Source organism: Octopus sinensis, unplaced genomic scaffold (genome assembly GCF_006345805.1).
Source record: "Octopus sinensis unplaced genomic scaffold, ASM634580v1 Contig03078, whole genome shotgun sequence".
Classification (NCBI taxonomy): domain Eukaryota; kingdom Metazoa; phylum Mollusca; class Cephalopoda; order Octopoda; family Octopodidae; genus Octopus; species Octopus sinensis.
In genome coordinates, this window is record NW_021826244.1 from 1 (window position 1) to 27352 (window position 27352).

General features: G+C 38.6%; 1 protein-coding gene across 2 annotated transcripts; it reads left to right on the forward strand.

The window, feature by feature from the left end:
- Positions 1–2920: 2920 nt before the first annotated feature.
- On the forward strand, positions 2921–26691 carry LOC115227421 (testis-expressed protein 2). 2 transcript variants are annotated; one of them, XM_029798254.2, is made up of 10 exons: positions 2921–4215; positions 8971–9966; positions 11893–12116; positions 12864–12947; positions 14641–14871; positions 16413–16533; positions 19599–19805; positions 23808–23811; positions 25035–25041; positions 26682–26691. In XM_029798254.2, exons 1-7 carry the CDS (start codon positions 2977–2979, stop codon positions 19710–19712), a joined length of 3009 nt encoding a protein of 1002 aa, XP_029654114.1. In that variant the 5' UTR covers positions 2921–2976; the 3' UTR covers positions 19713–19805; positions 23808–23811; positions 25035–25041; positions 26682–26691. The 2 variants fall into 2 exon arrangements, with proteins under 2 accessions (XP_029654114.1, XP_029654115.1); XM_029798255.2 differs by having other exon boundaries at positions 14644–14871.
- Positions 26692–27352: the final 661 nt, after the last annotated feature.

The following is a 27352-nucleotide window of genomic DNA, read 5'->3' on the forward strand; positions in this document are numbered from 1 at the left end:
GCTTGATATAATCGACTTAACCATTTGTCTGTCCTTGTTTGTCCTCTCTGTGTGTAGCCCCTGTCTGTCCTTGTTCGTCTCCTCTGTGTTTAGCCCCTTGTGGGTAATAAAGAAATAGGTATTTCATCTGCCGCTACGTTCTGAGTTCAAATTCCTCCGAGGTCGACTTTGCCTTTCATCCTTTCGATTATATCAACCCCAATGTGTAACTGGTACCTAATTTATTGACCCTGAAAGGATGAAAGGCGAAGTCGACCTCGGTGGAATTTGAACTCAGAATGTAGCCGCAGACAAAATACCTATTTCTTTACTACCCACAAGGGGCTAAACACAGAAGAGACGAACAAGGACAGACAGATGGATTAAGTCGATTATATCGACCCCAGTGCGTAACTGGTACTTAATTTATCGACCCCGAAAGGACGAAAGGCAAAGTCGACCTCGGCAGAAATTGAACTTAGAATGTAATGGCAGACGAAATACTGCTAAGTATTTCGCCCGGCGTGCTAACATTTCTGCCAGCTCACCGCCCTATCTCATGTCAAACCATCCAACCCAAGCTAGCATGTAAAATAGACATTAAATGATGATGATGATGATAGCAAAGTTCGTCTGTTGTAATCGTCTGAAGTGCAAAGAACGTAATCAAGACAGTATAAATAGTTAACTGTAATTAATCAGATAAAAATTCTGTATTACTCTCATTATCTGTTCAGTAGAAAATATGATTGGTAGTTTCATTATTTCTTCTACAGTGTACGACCACTTGACATCATTATTAGTTTATATTATGTACGGTTGAAGATCAAAACAAGCTGTTATTGTACTAGGGGTCAGAAACTGTGTGGACTCAAGTGCCGGGCCTTGCTGACAATCTCTTCTATTTGCTAGAAACAGCAGTCAAATCTTTCACAACTCATATCTCTATTTTAAATGATTCTTTCTAATTTTGGCACAAGGCCGGCAGTTTTGAGGGAAGGGGATAAGTTGATTACATCACCCCCAGTTCTTGACTGGTACTTTATTTTATTGCCCCCAAAAGGATGAAAGGCATAGTCGATCTCGGTAGAATTTGAATTCAAAACATGGAGTCAGAAGAAATGCTGCTAAGCATTTTATCCAACACTGTGGCCATGCTGGAGCACCACCTTTAGTCGTGCAAATTGACCCTAGGACTTATTATTTGGAAGCCTAGTACTTATTCTATCGGTGTCTTTTGCCGAACCGCTACCCTCCCCCAGAAATTCAGGTCTTGTGGCTCTACTAGAAAGTATTATTATTATTATTATTATTTATGGCAGTGAGCTGGTAGAGTTGTTAGCATGCCGGGCAAAATGTTTAGCAGTATTTCACCCATCGCTATGTTCTGAGTTCAAATCCCGCCGAGGTCAACTTTGCCTTTCATCCTTTTGGGGGTCGATAAATTAAGTATCAGTGAAACACTGAGGTTGATGTAATTGACTATCCCCATCCCCCCCCCCCCAAAAAAAATTTGAGGCCTTCTGCCTCCATTAGAAAGGATTATTATTATTCCCCGAAAAGGTGGCAAATTGACTGAATCATTAACTCGCCTGGCGATATACTTAGAGCTATTTTGTCTGTCACTACATTCTGAGTTCAAATTCCATCAAGTTTGACTTTGCCCTTCATCCTTTCACAGTCAATAAATTAAGTACCAATAAAACACTGAGGTCAATGTAATTGACTAGTCCCCTCTCCCAAAATTTCAGGCCTTGTGCCTTTATCAGAAAGGATTATTTAATGGAATGCCACATACAGTTATTTTTGTTTACAAGCGCTTTTATATATGTGTATATATATAAAATAATAATATGAGGGAATATTAAATAAAGCGTATATATTTGGTAGAATAACAAATAATAAATAATACCAAATATATACATTTTATTTATTATTTTGCACATTACTTAATCATTGTTATATTTTTTATCTTATATTTAATTTTTCTATAATATGTAATTTTCTAGAAGGTGTAATTTAATTTTTCAGTATTGAATTGATAAAAGGTGTTTTTTTTTTTCTAATTTATATATATATATATTATATATATATATATGATATATATTAAAAATTCAGGGTGAATTTTTGATAATTGTAAGCACCTGTATATGCCATTTAGTGGTGTAGGTGATAGAGTATATTTATCAAAATAAAAACATGATGCGTACAATTACCACTTCAAGGACATGTATTACATTATAAACTTGAAGTAGTAATTGTATGCGGCTGAAGAAGGCTATTGACATACAATTACATCAATTATGCATTGATATAAACCATCTAATAAAAGCCAGAAACATATATACCGCTAAATCCTTTGCATCATGTTTTTTATTTTGATAAATATATATATATATAATATATATATATATATATGAATCTCTCTATTTTTTTCATTCCCTCTTTGTTTTTTTTTTCCTTAATCCTATCTATCAAAGAGCATAGGCTCAAAGTGTAAAAGACTTCTCCATTCTTCCTGAGCATTAATTAATACACCTGCTTGTTGTTCTTATACCTAGTTTCATCTATTGCTTTCTGTAAATTTGAACTATATATATATATATATATATTATATATATATATAGATATATATATAATCAAAATAAGTAACAAGTATATCCGAGGTAATATGGTACGATCGTTTCATACTACTTATTAAACACTGTAAGTGTTTAATGAAATGAAGTAGCATGAAACGATTGTACCACTTGATATACTTGTTGCTTATTTTGATTGTAATCACCCCATGGATTTATATGGATAATACCATACAAAATTCTGGTGCCTTTGATTTAAGTACCATATTCATCTGAATCTAAATTTTGCTGAACTTATATATATATATATATATATAGATAGATAGTATTTGTAGCAATTTATTCTGCCTTTTACTTATATTTGTATTTCTTTTATATTTCCAGAGATGAAATTTTATATACGCATTTCAAGAATGAAATGAGCTCTAAGTGGGAGCCAGTTTCCATTCAATTCTCTGCCTCTAAGTCAGGCTCAGAGAAAACAAGAAACAGAAGTGCTTCAAGTACCAGCTTTCCCGTGCGGTACCGCTCACTTGAAGACTACGACGATGAGGAATACTCCTTACTCACTAGCACTTTTGACAAGCCAGAGGAGAAAAATCGGAGGTCGTCCACTCTTGGGTCGAGTTCGATTTTGTCACCATCTAAAGTCACTTCGCCATCGACGTCGTCATTTTCATCATCCTCATCATTATCATCGACACCACCACCACCTCCTCCACCTCTCCCTAAAGCTGTGATTTCACCTTCAAGAACATTCACTGGCGATACACGGGATGATAAAAAAACACTTTTGGCTAACATCCGTGGAAAATTGCACAAGAAATGGGAAGAGCTTTCCGGCGAATCTGGGTCTAGCCCTGAAAATGAGAATGAAAAGTGTCCAAGCCCTATTCGGAAGCAAAATTCTGACGAAAGCTGCGAGTCACTAAGTCCAAAAATTAACTCCAAATCTGCAGTTGTTGACTCTATCAATATGTCACAGGAAATTGAGCAGGGTGAGGAACTTACCGAAGACATTCTGCCAGACAGTTGGGACACGGATGATGATCCGGGTCTCTCGGAAAACTTGTTGGTATGCAAAACTTCTGATGGGACCAGCACAATCCAGCTGTCTCCACCGGCACGTTCATCACGAAAGTCTATTCGGGAAAGATTCCGTGGGAGTAAAATGATCAAAACCATAGTGGACCCAGTTCCCATAAAAATGTCAAACCTCCAATCAAAATCAAACCCTGAGGAATTTGTCGATAACGACGGCAGAATTTATTATGATGTTGAGGATGAGGAAAAAAATCAGAATACGATGGTAAAAGATAATGATACAGTGACGGAAGACTCTGCTGTGAAGAATACTGCCAAAGGTGTTTGTAGAGATAGAACTATACCAACCCAGAAACTTCTAGTCATATCTGTATCCCTATTTATCTATCTAATTACTCCCATGCCTCCTTATCTTGCTGGTGTCATCACTGGCGCTGTAGTTACTTCAATAATATGGGTTGCTTATTTTTGCTTCAAGAATGCTTACAGCTCTGCAAAACGAGAGGACCTTTCTACTAAGAACAATAATGCTTCCCTCTCTATTAGTCAGTTACCGCCCCTCTTGGTACCAGAAATGAAAGAACCCAAGTTGGAAGATACCATTATTTACAAAGTAAGTTGTGTCTTTTGTTTTTGTTTTCGTATTTTTATTTTATGAAATGTGTTCTTTTTCTTCTCACCAAATAATTTGGGTAAAGGAATTATAGTGGAGGTGCAATGGCCCAGTGGTTAGGGCAGCGGACTCGCGGTCGGAGGATCACGGTTTCGATTCCCAGACCGGCATTGTGTGTGTTTATTGAGCGAAAACACCTAAAAGCTCCACGAGGCTCTGGCAGGGGGGGGGGGTGGCGACCCCTGTTGTACTCTTTCACCACAACTTTCTCTCACTCTCTCTTCCTGTTTCTTGAGTAACGCTGTGATGGACTGGTGTCCCGTTCAGCTGAGGGGAACACATACGCCAAAGAAACCAGGAAACCGGGCCCATGAGCCTGGCTAGGCTTGAAAAGGGTGAAAAAGAAAAGGAATTATACATGAAGAAGGTCATAATATTTACAGTACACTGAGGAATCAGTTTAAATGATTGGAATCAATGTTTCACAAAAGCAGCTGTCCTCAACCTTTCTTATGGCACAGATTACTTCCATACAAGACAATTTTTCCATAGACCAAGGGATCACACACATAAAAAAAAAACACACAATAAAGTGCATAATATGGAATTTAATTATATCTATATCACGCACGCTCACACATCAAAACAATTTGATTCAAATTCATTTGTAGTTTTGGGTTTCAAGCGCAATGCTGGTCGTCAGCCATTTAAAATGACTGACAACGAGCATCGTGCTTGAAACTCAGGTGTACCAACGAAATTGAATCTAACTGTTTTGATCCATACATATAATTCCCAATAAATAGGTTGAGTGCATTTCTTTCATTTGTGCACTCACTCATGTGTATGTGTGTTTGTGTGTATGTATGTGTATGTATATATATATATATATATATATATATATATATATTATATATATATATATATATATATATATATATATATACCGGAGTAAGCACATAAATGTGAAACAAGGTGGAGAAAAAGAGTACTCAAATACCAGAGGTAGAGTAATATGCTTTATTTAAAAGCAGCAGAAATATAACAAAAAGCTGTTACTCGGAGTTTCACGTTCCCGTTCGTCGGACAGTTTTGTTAAAATTGAACTGAAATAGCAATTTGATCCCCCTGCCAGAGCCTCATGGAGCTTAAGGTGTTTTCGCTCAATAAACACTCACAACGCCCAGTCTGGGAATTGAAACCGCGAGTCCGCTGCCCTAACCATTGGGCCATTGCACCTCCACATTAGCTATGTGTGTGTGGTGTGTGTGTGTGTGTGTATATATATATATATATATATATATATCTATACAATATGTTACATTACTCGGTAGTCAAGATAAAACTCTGAGTTTCAGATGCCGAAGTGGAAATCCACAACACCATCTCTTCGGTTATCTTTTTATCTTGACTACCGAGTAATGTAACATATTGTATAGATAAATTTCCTCTATTTACATAATATTGAGGTCTCTTTCTTTCTTTTGTTATCTTACCGTTTTATCAATATATATATATATATATTGATGTGGTGTGAAGAAGCACCCAGTACACTCTGTTAAGTTGTTGGCTTTAGGAAAGGCATACAGCTGTAAAAAAAAACCGTGCCAAAGTAGACATACAACCTGGCAGAACCCTGTGACTCATGGGCTTTTGTCAAACTGTTCACCTCATGCCAGCATGGAAAAATAGATGTTAAATGCTGATGATGACATACTATTAATGTAACCGTTACCATGACCTGAAACAATAACTATAAGACTTTAAATTGTGTGTGCCCTGACTAGGGACCTAGTATACCTTGCTGGTTATTGGGTAGAAACCGTTCTCTTTGCAGCCTGCTGCAAGCAGGCGTTCTACCTAACAGCTGTTTTTTAATTGCTTGAATGAGATTTTTGTTTCTTGTTCCCATCATATGGGACTCCATTGGTTCCGGCAATGAGCATTACAGCTGATCGATGGAACAGCTGGCTCGTGAAGTGTGGCTGAGCACGCCACAAGCATGTGTACTCTTAATGTAGCTCTCAGGGAGATTCAGTGTGAAACAAAGTGTGACGTACCTGGCCCTTTGAATTACAGGTACACCTCATTTTTGCCAGCTGGGTGAACTGGAGCAATGTGAAATAAAGTGTCTTGCTCAAGACCATAATATCATTATCATCATCATCATCATTATTTAACGTCTGCTTTCTATGCTAGCATGGGTTGGACGAATGATTGAGAGTTGGTTCAAAACGTCTGTAACTTGTTTTCACATTTTTTAGTCAGCCCTTGTTTCATATGTTCTGAGTCACATAAAGCTTTCTTTCTCATATGTCCTTAGCTACTTTGGGAATGAGTATCATATATGATGCAAGGACACCAGGGAAATCATCATCATCATCATCGTTTAACGTCCGCTTTCCATGTTAGCATGGGTTGGACGAATGACTAAGGGCTGGCAAACCAGATGGCTGCACCAGGCTTCAGTCTTGATCTGGCAAAGTTTCTACAGCTGGATGCCCTTCCTAACACCAACCACTCCGAGAGTGTAGTGTGTGCTTTTACGTGCCACCGGGACTAGGGCCAGTCAGGTGGTACTGGCAACAGCCACACTCAAATGGTGCTTTTTATGTGCTACCTGCACGGGAGCCAGTCCAGCGAGACTGGCAACGACTTCGCTTGAATGTTTTTTCATGTGCCACCAGCACAAGTGCCAGTGAGGTGTTGCTGGTAACTATCACGCTCAAATGGTACTTTTTACGTGCCACTGGCACGGAAGCCAGTCAGCTGCTCTGGCAACAGTCACACTTGAATGGTGCTTTTTACGTGCCACCGGCATGGGTGCCAGTCAGGCGGTACTGGCAACAACCTCGCTCAGATCTTTTACACATGCCACCGGCACAGGTGCCAGTAAGGCGATGCTGGTACCGATCATGCTCGAATGGTGTATTTTACATGCCACCGGCACAGAGGCCAGATAGCCGCTCTGGCAACGATCACGCCCAGATGGTGCTCTTAATACCCTACTAGCACAGGGCTCAAGTGCCAGTAAGGCGACGCTGGTAACGATCACGCTTGAGTGGTGCCACCAGGAATCAAACTCAAATACTCTGACCATTAAACCATGTGCCTTTGGTCAAGACATTTTGTTTTAGTCTGACACAACTTGGTGCTATTTATTTACATTCTTCTTCAGGCTGGAGAGCTGGAAGAATCATTAGCACACTGGACAAAATGCACATCTTTCAGCGCTTTACATTCTGAGTTCAAATGCTGACGAGGTCAGCTTTGCTTTTCATCATTTCAGAATCAATAAATTAAGTACTACTTGAGCACTGAGATCAATGTAATCAACTTCTCCCTCCCCCCAAATTGCTGGCCTTGTGCCTAAATCAGAAACAGATTCTATTTATTATAAAGGTGGTGAGCTGGCAAAATTGTTAATGTGTTGGACAAAATGCTTTGCAGTATTTCTTCTGGACCCTTAAGTTCTGAGTTCAAATTTTGTTGAGGGCAACTTTGCATTCCATCCTTTTGGGGTCAATAAAAGAGGTACCAGTTGAAGAACATTGGTGATTGATGTAATCGACTTAACCTCCTTTCCCTTAAAATTACTGGCCTTGTACCAAAATTTAAAAGAACATATTAAAATTCTCTAGAACTAAGGTAAATCGAACTAAGGTATATATATATATATATATGTGACCGACCAGGCTATCAGATGTTGCTACACATCGTTGGTCACAATGCGCTTCATTGTTTTAGCCTTCAAATGACACCACCCCGCTGGCTAAGCGAGCAGGCCAATCTCAAGAAAACTGTTGTCATGCATCAACCTGCCCCTGGTAAGCAGTATAGTGTACCAAATATCTATGTGTATGGTAAACGACTTGATGTAGTTGATCAGTTTGTCTACCTGGGAAGCACTATTAATATATATATACATACATACATACATACATATACAGGTTGGCCAAAAGTCACCCGACAGTAAATCAAAATTCCATAAATACTATCTGTAATGAATGGAAAAATGTGTCGCTCAAGAAGGACTTCAGTTTGAACAATTTTCATGATGTTTCATATTTAACCCTTTCGTTACTGCATTTATTTTGAGATGCTCTGTGTTTCTTTCTATTACTTTAATTAACCTTTTAACATTTAAACCAACCATATCCAGTCCAGATATGCTGTTTTATGTTCAAACCAGCCACATCCAGCCCCTCACACTTATGCTACAATGTCATTCTTAAAAGAAACAATCTCATCATTTGACATCTTGAAGCTATGAGACCAAAACATGATTAGATCAAGGCTCAGTGGTTAGAGAGTCAGGCTCACAATCATGAAGTAGTGAGTTCCATTCCCACACTGCACTGTGTGTTGCGTTCTTGAGCAAGACACTTTATTGCATGTTGCTTCCGTTCACTCAGCTGTAGAGATGAATTGTGATGTCACTTATGCCAAGCAGTATTGGCCTTTGCCTTTCCCTTGGATAGCATCAGTGGCATGGAGAGGGGAGGCTGGTATGCGTGGGTGACGGCTGGTCTTCCATAAACAAACAACCTTGCTCAGACTTATACCTTGGAGGGAAACTTTCTAGGGTATATTCTCACAGTCATTCATGACCGAAAGAGGTCTTCACCCTTTTGCCCTTTTAAATAAGCATTACATTTGAAAGAATAATCTGGAAGCTAAAGCATTAAGTTGATCGATATTTCTTGTTGCCGTTCTATGATTTTATTCTGATGTAATTTTGTTTCTGTTTTCAAGGGATGGATGAATGAACTGTACTACTATGATCCGGACAACTATCACATAAATAAAACCAATTCTGTGTATGTTCGCCTTGAAGGAGTTACCTTGCGCCTTTCCACTCCCAAAACTAATGTACCAAAGCGTGCTATGTTTGATGAAAATCTTTCTAACCCAACTTTTATCAACCAGCGCCATTATGATTTGAACAACTGTCGTGTGTTTCTTCTTCCTGCGGGACTTGTTAAGAAACGCCTCTGGAGTAAAAAATATCCAATATGTGTTGATTTGACTAGAAACAGTGCTTGCAAATCTGCCCCTCCCTTGCAGAAGAAGCCTTTAAAAGACAATGCTTCCTCCCCCAGCACTGACATGGGCTTCGAAGTCATTTCTGCAGAATTGCTCAATCCTACAATTCTTTATTTATTTGCTCGTACTGGGAGAGAGAAAGAAGAATGGTACAAGAGGTTTCATGCCGCATCTCTAGGCTTGCCTTTGGGGAATCATATCCAAGACATTCACAATGCTTTAAAAGTACCTCCCCATCATAAACGCAGTGACTCTGACACTAATATCGGTATAGCCGATGGCTTTCAGAGGCACAAGCGCCACAATTCTATGGATTCAATGAATTCTTCTGCTGCAACTACTCCGGTCGATTCAACTGCCAGTTTATCTCCAAAGTCTGAGAATTTTCAACAGACAAACATGAAGAATTTCTCCCACTACATGGCCAAGTTAATGCCAGCTAGTCTTGATGGAGTTAAATCTAACTCAGGCCCACTCCATTCACAGAGGGAATCTTCTTCAGTGTCAGCTTCGAGCACACCAAGCAGTCCAACCTCTCGAGAAGTCCCTTCTCCTGATCTTCCTTATACCATATTAGACTTTAGTGAACCACAACTTCTTTGGATAAATGCTTTAATCGGACGTTGTTTATGGGATTTCTTGCAAGATAAATCCTGGACTGACAAAGTTATGGAAAAGTTACAGAAAAAACTCAGCAAAATTCATGTGAGTATGATAGTTTTTTTTTGGTTTTTTTTGTCAAGACTTCTTTATATTCTTTGATCAGTTCAATCCAACAAAACAAAAGGGTCCGTGTATCATCCCTCAAAACAGCCTCAAATACTACTAATAATAATATAATAATAATGAAATTATTGTATTCAGTGCTCAGGTGCACCACAACTTGTCAAAAGTGCGTATAAAGCATATGCAGTAATGTACAAATGTCTGGCAAGCGAACAGTGTATGAGTCAGATACATGCTTGCGTGTGTATGGAGGGGAGAAAATCAGGTGTAGCGGTGGCGAATCTCAGGAATTATGGAAGTTTTGAAGGATGCAGTGCTCCGACAACTAACAACTGATGCCGGCAGTTTGTTCCATACTTCAGCAACTCTTAGCATAAAAAAATGTTTCCGAAAGTCATGGGAGCTGTGCTGTTTTCTGACTTTGTAGACATGTCCACAGGTGTTAGACAGATGGAGTTCGAAAAGGTGCTCAGAGTTTCTTCTGTTTTTAATTATTTAAATTCTACCTTTGAGGAAGGATACAGTGCTCCGACAACTAACAATTGATGCCGGCAGTTTGTTCCATACTTCAGCAACTCTTAGCGTGAAAAAATGTTTCCGAAAGTCAAGGGAGCTGTGCTGTTTTCTGACTTTGTAAACATGTCCACGGGTGTTAGACAGGTGGAGTTTGAAAAGGTGCTCAGCATTATTGTTAGTAAGATGGTCAATAATTTTATGGGTGTCTGCCAAGTTAGCTGCCCAGGAAGTAGTGCTAGCTCTTGTTCTTGCTAAACTCTTCAGTCTCTCTCTCTCTCTCTCTCTACCACAAGATTATTCCAAACTTTGGAAACACATTCCACTAAGTCCAAGCACAAGAAAGGCTGTCTCTTTGATTCTGCCAACTATTAATCGGATCTTTTCGGTTTGAACGGCAGTTTTTTAAAATAATTTCCACGTAACTAAACACTTTTAAACTTCGTATACTGGTAGAATGTGTTACATAAAACATCTTTTTCTCTTGGCTTTATTGAGAAAATTCTATAGTTTGTAAGATATTTGTTGTTTATTTTCTTCAATTTCCACAATTTCAACCAATCAATGATGTCTATTGAGGTAAAAAAAACATTCTGTGCCGTATGAATATGTACCCCCCCCCCCATAACTAACCCTAACCCTAAAACAGATTGAAATGCAATAGATCAATACTAGGGTCATAATTATGGGTGACAATTTCATATGACACCGCTAGAAAAAATTGCCGTTCAAACCGAAAAGATCCTCAGAATTAAAAGACATAGTTTGTATGTATATATATATATATATATATATATATATATTACAGTTATGTTGAAATGTGATGCAGGGAAGTGTAACATTGATGACAAAACATTTGTAGAGTAAATGATGGGCTAATTTGACTGACATGTCATGTCATAAGGGCCCTGTTACAAATTATGTCAAAAATTTTAAGAATGTAAAACCATGTGTGGAACATAAGTGATGTATGTTCCCAGTTTGGAGAAAATCAGTTGTGAACTTCAGAAATTACGTGGGTTTACACACATACACACACAACCTGGCTTTTATATATTTTGATTATGGCTGTGATAAGAAGTATACTTCCCAACCACATGAATTTGGATTCAGTCTCTTTACGTGGCACCTTGGACAAGTATCTTTTACTTTAGCACAGGGCTGACCATCTTGGAGGCGAGCTGGCAGAAATGTTAGCATGCCGGGTGAAATGCGTAGCCGTATTTCATCTGCCGTTACGTTCCGAGTTCAAATTCCACTGAGGTCGATAAATTGAGTACCAGTTACGCACTGGGGTCGATATAATCCACTTAATCCGTTTGTCTGTCCTTGTTTGTCCTCTCTGGGTAGTAAAAAAATAATATTTCATCTTGGATTTCTATTAATTTTCAGGTACCTTATTTCATTGAAGAACTAAAAATTACAGATATTGATTTAGGTACTTCGATTCCGATTCTTCAGAAGTCCTCTAAACCCTATCTGGACGAACGGGGTTTCTGGGTTGACCTGCAGACGATGTATACTGGTGGTTTCAAGATGACTATTTCTACTAAGGTTAATTTGATGAAACTTAAGAAAAAGTCACTTGAAAAATCTCCAGTTCTTACAAGCAGACGGTTTGTATAATAAAATTTAATTTTTCTCCATCCATCCATCCACCCATCCATCTCCTCTGTTTCCTATTCCTGGGAAGGTGGCCGTTAGGGTGTAGAGTCCTCAAGTACCCCATCCATAGGGTCCTACCAGAAGCAACCATCCTTACTCTTTCCTGCTACACTCTCAACCATGACCAACTAAGACTATGGATATTATTCAACTATCTCATTATTGGTCGACCCCCTAGGTCTTCCACTGGTTGGCTCAGCTTGAAGAATCTGTCTTGCGATTCCCTCTTGCAACATTCTAATCACATTGTCCGTTTTACCAGAGCTGTGGCCTCTCAATTTAAAGAAGTTGCAGCTTAACCAGAGCAGATTTCCCTATCTCCATTTTCTGCACCCTTTTAGGTAACATTACTCCAGAAATCCACCAAAGGAACCTCATTTTGGTTGTTTGTATTCATGCTTACAATTTAATTTTAATTAAATTTGATTTAATTAAACTATTGATTCAGTCTTCACTATAGACTGCATTTATATATTTTATATTTACATAATAAGAATTTAGAAACTTCGAGTGAACATGAAATAATCCATTTTAAACAGCAGAACTTAAAGTAGATAAAAACTATAAACAGCAGTATGTCAATGTTAGGTTTAAAAAAAAACTCTTTGGACAGAAAAGGCTGAAGGCAAATTTATCTACTTCAAGTTCCACTATTAACAAATATTTCATTTTTATTTATTAATCTATTTTTATTCTAGTTCTGCAGTGACTGATTCTAATGAAGAAGATAGCGCTGAGTCTTCGACAGATGAAGAGCCTGAGGATAACGGTATAGATGAGAGGTAAAATTTGTTTGTGTGTAAATCTCTCTATATATATAAAGCTGAAGTTGTCTGTGTATGGCAGGTTTGGTAGCCTTCAACTAACACTATCTCCTCCGAGACCCTGTGGTGTAAGTTAACCAAAATTGAGAGTATGATAGAAGAAGGCTTGCTCTTCATTCCCTAGAAGATAAAATTCAAATCAGACCATGTTAAAACCAAAAATTATTTACATCAAAAAGGTGCTTTTTTTCTATGAAAATCCCTATTTTTTACAATTTTTTGGCTGCTGTGTCGCCATTTTTCAGTGTATTTCAGCCAGAAAAATGTTCACTTAAAGGGAATAACAAGCTACATAATGCAAAATTTTTACTTTTCAAAAATTCCAATTCTAAAGGGTCGAAACAAACCTGAGCAACGCTGGGTGATACTGCTAGTTGGGAATATATATGTATGTTGTACGTTTGAAGTGAAGTGTGTCCTCTCTTTGTTGATGAAAAAAACCTTGCCATGTCGTATATGTCTCTGCATGCACACTCCAGTCACAAATACACATGATACTTATCATTTAATATACTCAAGATTTAAGGTGATGAGCTGGCAGAGTCATTAGCATGGTGGACAAAGTACTCAGCGGCATTTCATCTGTCTTTATGTTCTGAATCCAAATGCCGTCAGGGTTAATAAAATAAGTACTAGTTGACCACTGGTGTCAGTGTAATCTCTTTATACCTACCCTTGAAATTGCTGGCCTTGTACTAAAATTTGAAACTGATATACGCAAGATTTAAATGCAAGCTGCTATAAGTTTCATGCCTCTGATAATGCAACAATTTGACAAATTTGTATGCTTTGGGTAATAGAATAATACACCAATAGAATAAGTACCAGGCTTATAAAAAAGTCCTGGAGTTGATTCATTTGACTAAAACCCTTCAAGGAGGTGCTCCAGCATGGTCGCAATCAAATGACTGAAACAAGTAAAAGAATGAATAACGCAGTCCACCATGAAGTGAGATAAATTTCATCATCATTGTTTGACCGTGATCAAGACAATGGAATTTACTATATTATGCCAGACCTCACGGTCCATTATAGCATTACGGAAGTCCTGTTGCTGGATGCCTGTATCCCTGGAGATTACATCAGGGTAAGAGAGTGTGCGCCCTCTGGTATTGCGAGCAGATGGCTTCCAGAGGAGAAGAGTAGAAATTGCCTCGTTTTCAGCTCTACAACAATGTCCAGCAAACTGGACTCTTCTACCTTTCACAAGAGATGACACAGGTGGTAATTTCCCATATATTTGTACTTTGGTTGGATGACACTTCCACGAGAGATTTTGAGCTCTCATAAGGAGGCGAGTGTAAGTTCCATCCAACCGCCTCTCAAGCTTCTTTGATAACGTCCAGGTTTCTGAGCCATATAGTAGAATTGTATCCTTGGAGATTACATCAGGGTAGGAGAATGTGCGCCCTCTGGTATCGCGAGCAGATGGCTTCCAGAGGAGAAGAGTAGAAATTATCTCGTTTTCAGCACTACAACAATGTCCAGCAAACTGGACTATTCTACCTTTCACAAGAGATGATACAGGTGGTAATTCCCCATATATTTGTACTTATAATAGAATTGGTTCGACTGCAGCTTTGAAGATTTTTAAGTTTGAAATCTCTACTTAGATTTGATGCGATAAATTTAACCAAAGTTTTCTTTGCAGCAGCGGAGTTCCACAGATTGGCAGCAGTGGCAGTGGAGCTAGCCGCAAGATTCTGCGATACATTGACATGATAACACAATCCAAGTATTTCCAGCAAGCCACTGAGTACAAGTATATAAAGAAGGCAATGGAAGGTGTATCCAACACACCACTGATTCTTACTGTTGAGGTGCATTGTCTCAATGGTGTCCTCACCATTAATGTGCCTCCTCCACCTACAGATAGATTGTGGTAAGGATTCTTCATTCTTTATCTCTCAATATTTTTACGTATTTTTCCATTTGTTTCTTTGTTTTTACTATGAGTGGCTGTGTGGTTAAGAGGTTTGCTTGCCAGTCACATGGTTTCAGGTTCAGTCCCTGCCCTGCTGCATGACACCTTGCTTGGGCAAATGTCTTCTATTATTGCCCTGGACCAACCAAAACCTTGTGATTGTATTTGATAGAAACTGAAAGAAGGCCTGCCATATATAGAAATATAAAGTACCTTGGATTTCAGAACAACCTGCTGTGCTTGAGGAGACCTATTGAGTCAAGTACATGAACATCGAAATAAATATCAATGGAAATAGTAATTGTGATACCTGTGCCGGTGGCACATAAAAAGCACCATCCGAATGTGGCCGATGCCAGCACCACCTCGACTGGCTTTTGTACCGGTGGCATGTAAAAAGCACCATCCGAACGTGGCCAATGCCAGCGCCGCCTTGACTGGCTTCTGTGCCGGTGGCATGTAAAAAGCACCATCTTGACTGGCTTCTGTGCCGGTGGCACGTAAAAAGCACCGACCGATCGTGGCCGCTGCCAGACTCCCCTGGCACCTGTGTCCGTGGCACATAAAAAGCACCCACTAAACTCACGGAGTGGTTGGCATTAGGAAGGGCATCCAGCTGTAGAAACACTGCCAGATCAGACTGGAGCCTGGTGCAGCCTCCTGGCTTCCCAGACCCCGGTCGAACCGTCCAACCCGTGCTAGCACGGAAAACGGACATTAAACGATGATGATGATGAAATATGTATACATACAAGCATGGCTGTGTGGTAAGAAACTTACATCCCAACCACATGATTCCGGGTTCAGTCCCACTGTGTGGCACCTTGGGCAAGTATCTTCTACTATAACCTTGTGAGTGAGTTTGGAAGACAAATTGAAAAAAGCTTGTCATATATACATACACACGTGTGTGTGTGTCTTTGTTGTGTCTGTGTTTGTCCACCACCCCCATCACCACTTGACAACTGGTGTTGGTGTGTTTACATCCCCGTCATGATCATAGAGCAATGTGAAATTAAGTATTTTGCTCAAGAACACAACATGCCACCACCTTGGGAATTGAACCTACGATCTAGCAATTGTGAATGCAACACCATAACCCTAGACAACATACCTTCACACATGTATGTGTATGTATGCAGATGTGTGTGTGTGTGTGTGATGATTTATAAATGAGCATCCCCATCATACAAGGGACATTGTCCATTTCCAGTCTTCCACAAAGAGCATGTCTGGCCATGGTGGAAATATCACCTTGCTTGGAAGCAGGTTGGTGACAGGGAGGGCATCCGGCTGCAGAAAATCCACCTCAACAAACTCCATCTTTTGTAGGTTCTGTTGGAGGCATGCTGGCCCCTGAACACCAATCTGAAAAAATGAATTCCCTTCCTTTTCTTTTCACTTGTCTTGCTACCCCTCTTTCTGAGATTTAATTTAAAAAAAAAGAAAGAATCACTCCAAACAAACAACTGTGCAACGTGTACTGTTTTTTAATCCAGGTATGGTTTTCGTGATAATCCACAACTGACTCTTGTGGCTAAACCTAAGGTTGGAGAAAGAGAAGTGACTGTTACCCATATCACTGAATGGATCGAGAAGAAATTAACCATTGAATTCCAGGTAAAAGACGCTTTCTTTTCTTCTATCATTTCTTTGATTATAATATTCCATCCTTTAATCTGTTAAGCATCTAAACTAACCACATCCAGCCCAAATATTCTACCTGTTTTACATTTAAACCAGCCAGATCCAGCCTCTCACACTAACCCTGAAATGTCATTCTAAAAATAAACAGTGACATCATTGAAATCTGAAAGCTATGAGATAATACAAGATTAATTCAAAATAATCTGAATAAATTAAATAAGCATTACATGTTTGTATATCTGTATGTTCTTCTCTGGTTTTAATTATTTAAATTCTTCTTCTGAAGACGGTGGTTTCTAGCAAAGATACAAAGCTCCATCACTGGAATTTTTTAATTTTAATTAATTTTTTTTTAATTCAATTTTTATTGGCTCAAAAAGCAAAAGCAAGGCCATGTAGGGGGACAGGGAATTATGTACAGGGAGGATGGTCATACAAAGAGCTCAGGCCATTTCCGGTCGAGAGAGACTTTGAACCGAGCGGTCGTCGGCATCTTCGCTATCTCGTCCGGCAGCTTATTCCACGGATTCGCAACCCAGACGGAGAAAGCCCCTCTCCTTCGATTGAGATGAAATTGTCATAGATAACGTAAACAATGTCACATTTTAAACCTGAGGGAAGTCTTGCATAGTTCCACTTGCAGATTGTATTTGTAATGTGTGAGTCAGTTAGTTGAATCCTTTTTCTTAAAATCCAAACTTATCTGTGTGTGTGTGTGTGTGATACATTATTTACCAATCTCTTCAGTATTTAAATCAATTATTCTTGCTTGTAAACATTAATAGTTTTCATTCTTCTTCTCTTCAAATTTTCTTTGTCAATCAAAGAATTAGTATTCTTCAGAAAAATAGTAAGACAGTGTTGCTAGGGTAATGGCTTGGTAAATACAACCTACAGCTTGCATTCAGTTCTGAGCTGGAGTAGCTTCTATTACTTGCCCCTAAAATCGAATATATATTCTTTAGAGTGGTTGGAGTTTGGAAGAGCATCCAGCCATAAAAACCCTGCCAAAACAAACACAATTGTCTGGGGTAGTCTTCTATCTGACCGGCTTCTGTCAACCATCCTACCCATGCATGCATGGAAGACAGACGTTAAACAATGATGATAATGATATATATATATATACAGGGGTTGGACAAAATAATGGAAACACCTTAAAATTTCAAGCAAATTTATTTTAATATGGGGGTAGGACCACCTTTGGTAGTAATTACAGCTTGAATTCTAAAAGATATGGACTCGTACAGTTTGAATTTTTGTTCATTCTTCAACTAAAACAGTCTCCAGTTCTTGTAGTGATGTGGTGGAGGATATCAACTCCTTACTTGTTTTTCTAAAATGCACCATAAATGTTCAATAATATTGAGATCTGGGGACTGTGGTGGCCAGATAAGATGTTCAACTTCACTAGAATGTTCCTCGTGCCATTCAGTAACAACTTTAGCTGTGTGAATTGGTGCATTATCATCCTGAAAGATTGTGTTGCCCTCCAGAAACAGTTCCACAACTATAGGATGAATTTGATAAGATAAAATGCTTAAATAGATTTGACTATTAATTCTGCCATGAAGGGAAACCATTGGGCTGGCGGATTTCCAAGATAGCCCCCACCCCAGATCATCACAGATCCTCCTCCATGTTTAACAGTTGGAAGAAGACAGTCTAGGTCAAATGCTTTTTTTCATTGTCTCCGCACGTATACTCGGCCTGTGGTCAGAAATGAGGTAAAGGATGACTTGTCCGAGAAAATAACATTCTTCCACTGCTCTACAGACCAATTCTGTAGGTTTTTACTCCACTCAAAACACTTTGCAACATTTGTTTTTGAAAGTAGTGGATTTCTGATTGCAGCCCTCCCATGAAATCCAGCTTTGTGCAGCTCCCAGTGAGCAGTTTTTGTGGAAACTGGGTTCTCAAGGTGGTCATTAAGCTCTGCAGTAATTTGGGGAGCTGTACTTTTGTGATCCTTTCTAAAAATTCATGTAAGAATCCAACAGTCCCTATCTGAAAGTTTTGGTTTTCTTCTGGAGTTTTGTTTCGACAAAGAGCTTTTTTCCCGCTTTCTCAAAGGCTGTCATTACTTTTGAGACAGTACTTCTTGATACACCAAACATTTCAGCTGTTTTCATTACACTAGCGCCTTCCATACGAACACCAACAATTTGACTTCTGTGAAAGTCCGATAGATCTGTCATCTGAATGAATTATAATTGCCTTTTTCTAAAAATATCTGAAAAGAACACATTAAGCAACACTAATAATAAATAAAAAAAAGCATAAAAATAAACAAGCTTTTGACGGTTTTGTAGATATTTCAAAATTATGATGCTAGATGTTTCCATTATTTTGTCCAACCCCTGTGTGTGTGTATATATATATATACAACTTATAAACAAGAGCAAGAGAAAATTATTTCTATGCCAATATGCTGATAACAGACTTTTAAATCATCAATTTCCACATATTATATACTCACTACAGAAATATATTGTACTGAAATTGGGAAGCTAGGCAACAGAATTTTTTTAAAAAGTTCTGTCGGCTAGTTTTCCTCGATTTCTGCATAACGTATTTCTGTAGTGGGTATAACAATATGTGGAAATTGATGATTTAAAAGTCTGTTATCAGCATATTGGCATAGAAATAATTTTCTTTTGCCCTTGTTTATCAGTTGTTTATAATTGATGAAATTTTTTTCTGTAAAAAAACTTCATCCTATATTAGTAGTGTATATATATATATATATATATATATATATATACCACCTAATTTGGTGCTGTTTCTAATTTTGTCATATACTGTTAAAACCAATTAAAAAATAACTGTGTATGTGTAATGGATAAGATTATTTAGGTACAACACCAATTTTCTGGAACTTTTGATTCCAAAGTCTTTCTTGAAAGTCAGTGTTGTACCTGGATATACATTTATGTTCTATATTTCAGCAGGTATCTAACAAAAAAAAAAAAAAAAAAGATGGATTCTTTTTTTTTATTCTTCATTCATTTGGTTGTTTTTTTCTGTATATTTCTTAGCGAATATTTGTGCTGCCCAATATGGATGACTTGGTAATCCCTCTGTTGCTGCCAGGACTTCCTGAGGACGCTGTCCCTTCGACCATCTGTCCACCTGACGGCACTGAGGTCTGATACAGTTGACGCCAATTAAACATTTCATTGCTCTTAATCGATCGTCAATTGTCCATCTGACCCTCTCTGCTTGTCAGGCCAATTTTCTTGCTGGTCAGCATTCTTCTATATACAACCACACATATTTCTATATTTTTATATACTTGTCAGACTCTTGCAGTGTAATGCACACATATCAAGTAGCTATTCGTTCGTAATGCAGCTTGTTTTGTGTTGTTTTGTATTTCTGTTGAATTCACGGATCAGTAGTCTTGTATTTAAAGCATGACTTGTTTTTTGCAGTTTTTTTTTATGGTCAGCATTATTTTATATACAACTGCACATGTATATTTCTATATATCTGTATATATTTGTCAGAATCTTGCAGTGTGATGCACAAAAATTATGTAGCTTTTCTTTTGTAACACAACTTACTTTGAGTTGTTTTGTATTTTTGTTGAGTTCACGGATCAGTAGTCTTGTGTTTAACCCTTTAGTGTTTAAACCGGCCATATCCGGTCAAAATATTCTACCTGCTTTATGTTCAAACTAGTCAGATATGGTCATTCATAGCCACCTTATTGTGTCATTTTAAAAATAAACATTCGCATCATTGAAATCTCAAAGCCATGAAATGATGCAAGATTAATTTTACATGGTGTGAATACATAACCTTTACATTTGACAGAATAATCTGAATGCTAAAGGGTTAAAAAGCATGACTTGTTTTTTGCAGTTTTATTTGATGGTCAGCATTATTTTATATACAACTGCACATGTATATTTCTATATATCTCTCTTTACTCTTTTACATGTTTCAGTCATTTTGACTGCGGCCATGCTGGAGCACCGCCTTTAATCGAGCAACTCGACCCCGGGACTTATTCTTTTGTAAGCCCAGTACTTATTCTATCAGTCTCTTTTGCCGAACCGCTAATTAACGGGGACATAAACACACCAGCATCGGTTGTCAAGCAATGCTAGGGGGACAAACACAGACACACAAACACACACACGCATATATATATATATATACGACAGGCTTCTTTCAGTTTCCGTCTACCAAATCCACTCACAAGGCTTTGGTTGGCCCGAGGCTATAGTAGAAGACACTTGCCCAAGGTGCCACGTAGTGGGACTGAACCCGGAACCATGTGGTTGGTAGACAAGCTACTTACCACACAGCCACTCTGTATATATTTGTCAGAATCTTGCAGTGTGATGCACAAAAATTATGTAGCTATTCTTTGGTAACACAGCTTACTTTGTGTTATTTTGTATTGTTGTTGATTTCACAGATTAGTAAGTTTTGTACTTAAAAGCATGTCTTTGTTTTTGCAGTTTTATTTGATGTCGCTTCCTTGTTTTTTTCACAACACTCACATGACAGCAGTTCCTCAAATTTTCCCTGTCTGTTTTAAAAGCTTTGCTCTTGCCAGCGAGAATTGTAAGATGTCTGTTTACATTATAAGCGTTATTTATCTAGAATCTCCAAAGAATATGAAATAAATAAATAAATTGTTTTAATGGTGGAACTTGAAGTAGATAAGGCTATAAATAGTAGCATATCGAATCTTGAGTCCAAGAACTTTAAGGAGCACTCTGTCGGTTGTGACGATGAGGGTCCCAGCTGATACGATCAACGGAACAGCTTGCTCGTGATATTAACGTGCAAGTGGCTGAGCACTCCACAGACACATGTACCCTTAACGTAGTTCTCGAGGAGATTCAGTGTGACACACAGAATGTGACAAGGCTGGCCCTTTGAAATACAGGTACAAGAGAAACAGGAAGAAAGAGCGAGAGAAAGTTGTGGTGAAAGAGTACAGCAGGGTTCACCACCACCCCTTGCCGGAGCCTCGTGGAGCTTTAGGTGTTTTCGCTCAATAAGCACTCACGATGCCCGGTCTGGGAATCGAAACCGCGATCCTACGACCGCGAGTCCGCTGCCCTAACCACTGGGCCATTGCGCCTCCACAGTCCAAGAACTACTTGGATAGAAAAAGTCAAAGGCTGCAAGCTTCTAAAACAGAGAAAATTCAAAGGGTTGCTTTGGTGTAACGGTTGCACATTTCTTATGTACATAGATGAAGGTTCCATAGGCAGCTTTTGATGGGTCTTTTTTTTTTTCCTAAGGAGATTTTTAGCTTAAAATTTTTACATCCTATCAGCCAGATTGAAGGTCTTAGATACCTTTCTGGTGTGGAGAGAAAATTTAAGCCAGCCATCTGTGCTGCCACCACCATCACCACCACCACTTTCAGTTTGTTCAATATTGATGATAATATTGATTTCTTGCTTTGATATACGATTTTTGATTTGTAAAAGGAAGAGACGAGATTTTGTGACATTCGAAATTTACCAAAAGCAATCGTGGCCGATGCTGGTGTCACATCAATGGTACCTGTGCCAGTGGCGAGCTGGTAGAAACGTTAGCACGCTGGGCGAAATGCTTAGCAGTATTTCGTCTGCTGCTACGTTCTGAGTTCAAATTCTGCCGAGGTCGACCTTACCTTTCATCCTTTCGGGGTCGATTAAATAAGTACCAGTTACGCACTGGGGTCGATATAATCAACTTAATCCGTTTGTCTGTCCTTGTTTGTCCTCTCTGTGTTTAGCCCCTTGTAGGTAGTAAAGAAATAGGTACCTGTGCCAGTGGAATGTAAAAAGCATCCACCACACTCTTGGAGTGGTTGGCTTTAGGAAGGACATCCAGCCATAGAAACCATGCCAGCTCAGATTGGAACCTGGTGCAGCTCCCTGGCTTACCAGTTTTCAGTCAAACCGTCCAATCCATGCCAGCATGGAAAGCGGACACTAAATGATGATAATGATGATGATTTATAGTTCTGTCTACTTTGAGTTCCACCATTAAAATGATTTATTTCATCTCTCTCGAGGTTTTCAAAAAAAAAAAATTAAAATATAGGCGTAGGAGTGGCTGTGTGGTAAGTAGCTTGCTTACCAACCACATGGTTCTGGGTTCAGTCCCACTGTGTGGTACCTTGGGCAAGTGTCTTCTACTATAGCCTCAGGATGACCAAAGTCTTGTGAGGGGATTTGGTAGACAGAAACTGAAAGAAGCAGGTTGTGTATATGTATATATATATATGTATATATATTATATTAAATTAGAGATAAAAGCACTATTAGGTAAATCATACAATGAAAAACTTAAGCCAATACATAAGATTAATATATATACATATATATATACCGATAGTATATGTACTAGGCTTACAAAGAATAAGTCCTGGGGGCGATTTGCTCCAGCATAGCCACAGTCTGAAACAAGTAAAAGAATAGCCATTTAAATTCTTTTTTTTTTTTTTTTACCTTTTTTGATGTTGGTGAATCATTGATTAAATCAGTGGGACGTTACTAAAGACTTTATACTAATCGGATCTTTTCTGTTTGAACGGCAGTTTTTTCTAGTGGTGTCCTATGAAATTGTCACCCATAATTATGACCCTAGTATCGATCTATTGCATTTCAATCTCTTTTAGAATTAGGGTTGGGTAGGGTGGAGGGAAGGGCATCTTTTTTTTTTCACAAATGTAAATAAACCCAACCTGTTTCTTAAACAAGGGACATATTCATACGGCACAGAATGCTTTTTAACTCAATAGACGTAATTGATTGGTTGAAATTGCAGAAATTGAAGAAAAACAACAAATATCTTACAAACTATAGAATTTTCTCAATAAAGCCAAGAGAAAAAGATGTTTTATCAACACTTTCTACCAGTATACAAAGTTTAAAATTTTTTAGTTACCTAGAAATTATGTTAAAAACTGCCGTTCAAACAGAAAAGATCCTATTAATCTAATGTGTATCAAGATAAGCTGCATTATTATCTAGCAGTTCTTGATACATATTTCTCAACAATAGGACATCTCCCCCCACCCACCCACACACACACACATGACTGAGTCACTATTACTGTCACTTATATCTACTTGACACTCCCTGACAAACACCTAATGTACAAATTAAAAAGTCCATCATCCATTATCTCTCGTACTTTGACCTCCCAACACCTGATTCAACTGTTATTTGCCTGGTCAGTGCGTCGATCAGCTGCATTTGAGCTGAGACTGTTGCTGTTTGAAAGAGAGGTTGAGGTAGGGTTTGCACACTGATCTTGTAAAACCCTCACCAGCAGCAACGATCCTAAGCAGACCCTTGGGTTGTAGAGTTATCACCCGAGTGATGCAAAGTTGTCATCCATCGGGAGTGGTCCAGTGGTTAGAGTGTTGCAATAACCATGTAGATCATGGGTTCAGTTTTTGGATTGGGCAGCATGTTGTGTATCCTTGAGCAAGACGTGTCATATGTTACTTTAGTACTGTGTGGGGACTGGCATGTCAAAGAAGTCTGCATGTTGTAAAAGGTGACTGACTAAAAGGGAGGTTGAGAGAGGGTTTGCACTCCGATGTTGTACAGCCCTCACTGGCAGCAACTACCCTAAAAAAACACCTAAAGCTCCATGAGGCTCTGGCAGGCGGTGATGGCGACCCCTGTTGTACTCTTTCGCCCCAACTTTCTCTCACTCTTTCTTCCTGTTTCTTGCCCCCGACTTCCTACGCAACTGCTGGTCCTGGATGTGCATTCATCCATCCGTCGATGCTCTTGGTGTCGGAGGGGTTGACCTGCTTTCTCTTCTGCAGGTCTTACGAATAGCAAAGGACCACGTTTCGGATTTCTCCCATCTTGCGAGCTCTGGGACGAAGACCACTTCGCTCAACAAACAAACAAAAGCAACTACCCTAAACAGACCCTTGGGTTGTAGAGTTGTCATCTGAGTGATGCAAAGGGGTCACCTGCCAGGAGTACGGAATACCCAACAAATGGTGGATGCAGTAAGGCGCTGTTACGGTGCATGCTTATACTACTACTACTCCCGAATGTAAACTACTCTCAGTTCTTCAGCAGTCATCAACATATTCATATAAGCTCAGAAATGAGAGGTGCAGGGGTGCAAGCACATCCCCTTAAAATTTTTGGCAGGGGCAATGAAAACGCTTTGAGCATCCTCCTGAAAATCTTCATCACCAAAATGAATGAACATAGAAACATTTTTGGATTGATTTGAAACTTTACTTTTCCACTGTTGGGGTTTATCTAATTTGATCGATGTACAGATATGATGATAATAATAAATTATTTTTATTGTTGTTATTATTTGTTTTGATATTAAGATTGAAAACATTGATCTTGTTTGATATTAAGATGCACTGAATATGTTTTGATTCACTCATACACACATGTAATTATATATACAACCTGGACCCATGAAAAATTTACAGAAAACATAAAAAATATAAGCATCTGTAAACACTGTACTTGTGTCAGGAGAAATGTTTGTATATTATGACCATCTGTCTTTACATTCTGAGTTCAAATTCTGCCATGATCGACTTTGCCTTTCATCCTTTTGGAGTCAATAAATTAAGTATCAGTTGTGTACTGGGGTCGATCTAATCAACTGGACCCTTCCCCACAAAAATCCAGGCCTAGAAAAGTATATTGTGACAGTTACAGAATATAGAAAGTAATGTAACACCAATGACTATATAATCCAACCAAAATATATCAGTTGCACAAACGTAAACAGAATTACTATTTAACCTTAAAATACATCATACATATTCAAAGAACCTTAATGTACAAATTGAAATGCAAAAGAACGAAATAAATGAATTTATGAATGAAAGTTTGGTAATTGTGTTTATTTCCACCACGTGACACCTGTTATTGCAAATGTGCTTTAACTAACCTAAACTATATACACACACAAATACATTCATATATATATGAATCTCGAGTTGTAGCTGTAATTCAAAGGGGCCAGCCTTGTCATATTCTATGTGAGTCTGAATCTCCCTGAGAACTACATTAATGTTATGCCTGTATGTGGAGTACTCAGCCATTTGTGAGTTTAATTTTATCCTCATGTGGTAATGAAAAGTGAAATCAACATCCAATATTTGCTGTGTCTATGTATCTATGTATGAACTTTTCTTTGGATTTATGTATCTACTGTCTGTCTCTCACTTTCTCTTTCACTTCCTTTGTGTCTCTCTTCTCTCCCGCTTTTGATTTAACAATGTGTATATGTATCTATGTATCTACTTCTCTTGCGATGAATGCTGTCACTACTCATTGTCTCTTTCACTCTCTCTCACTTTTTCTCTCTCTCTCTCTTTCTCTCTTACGTCCTCTCTGAAACATTTAAAAACACAAAACGAATGCTGTCACCACTCACTGTCTCTTTCACTCTCTCTTACTTCCTCCCTGTCCTCTCTCTCGCTTTGCCACTTCTTTAAAGTAAGTGTGACACATACAACAGGTACATACAAGAACGAAAAGCATATTAATATTATTGATAACCACAGCTGGATGCCCTTCCTGGTTGGCGTTAGGAAGGGCATCCAGCTGTAGAAACATTGCCAGATCAGACTGAGCCTGGTGCAGCCTTCTGGCTTCCCAGATCCCAGTTGAACCATCCAACCTATGCTAGCATGGAAAGCGGACGCTAAATGATGATGATATGTTATTGCACACACACCACATATATTTGTGTATAAGTTGCTCCGCTAATTTAGTGTTAAATCTTGGTACAAATTTTCTTCCCTTCATAACTTTAGGTCTTCCCCATGTCTATAAGTCACATCTTAGTTTCTGGAGTTGAAACCACATATAAAAAAAGTGTGAATTATATATCTATCAATAATGTAACCCCATTCAATTGTAAACACATCGCCTTCACTCCAGTACAGTTTGTTTTTCTTTACCATCAATTATTATCATCCTTTTTATCACTGTCAAAGTTTGAATGACTGAGGGAAATAGTTATATATAAACATATTGTTGTCCAACCCATGCCTGCCTATAAAAACAGATGTTAAAACGATGACCAACATATAATCCTTGTCAACATTATTATCACTAATTTCACTTTTATTTTTGTCATCATCTGGATGTTAGTTTAACAAATTCAGCTTTGGCTGTGTGGTAAGTAGCTTGCTAAGCAACCACATGGTTCTGGGTTCAGTCCCACTGCGTGGCATCTTGGGCAAGTGTCTTCTGCTATAGCCCCAGGCCGACCAATGCCTTGTGAGTGTATTTGGTAGACGGAAACTGAAAGAAGCCTGTCGTATATATGTATATATTTATATGTATGTGTGTGTCTGTGTTTGTCCCCCTAGCATTGCTTGACAACCGATGCTGGTGTGTTTACGTCCCCGTCACTTAGCGGTTCAGCAAAAGAGACCGATAGAATAAGTACTGGGCTTACAAAGAATAAGTCCCGGGGTAGATTTGCTCGACTAAAGGCGGTGCTCCAGCATGGCTGCAGTCAAAATGACTGAAACAAGTAAAAGAGAGAGTTATGTTGCCATCACATTCCTACAATGACCACCGCTCCCTAGTTTTTACCTTTTCTTTCTTTGCATCAGGTTGTACAGGACATCTGCATGAATTATTGTTTTTTTTATTTTTTATTTATTCTAACCCTCTTTTAATGCTAACCATGAAACGAGGCAGGTATTGCCAAATTATAGTTCCAGCTTGCGGGGACAGAAGGCAAGTAGAATATACAGTGTTGAGAGAAATGGTAAATGATCAGCTCAAAGCAAGGTCTGAATTCGGGTTTTTAG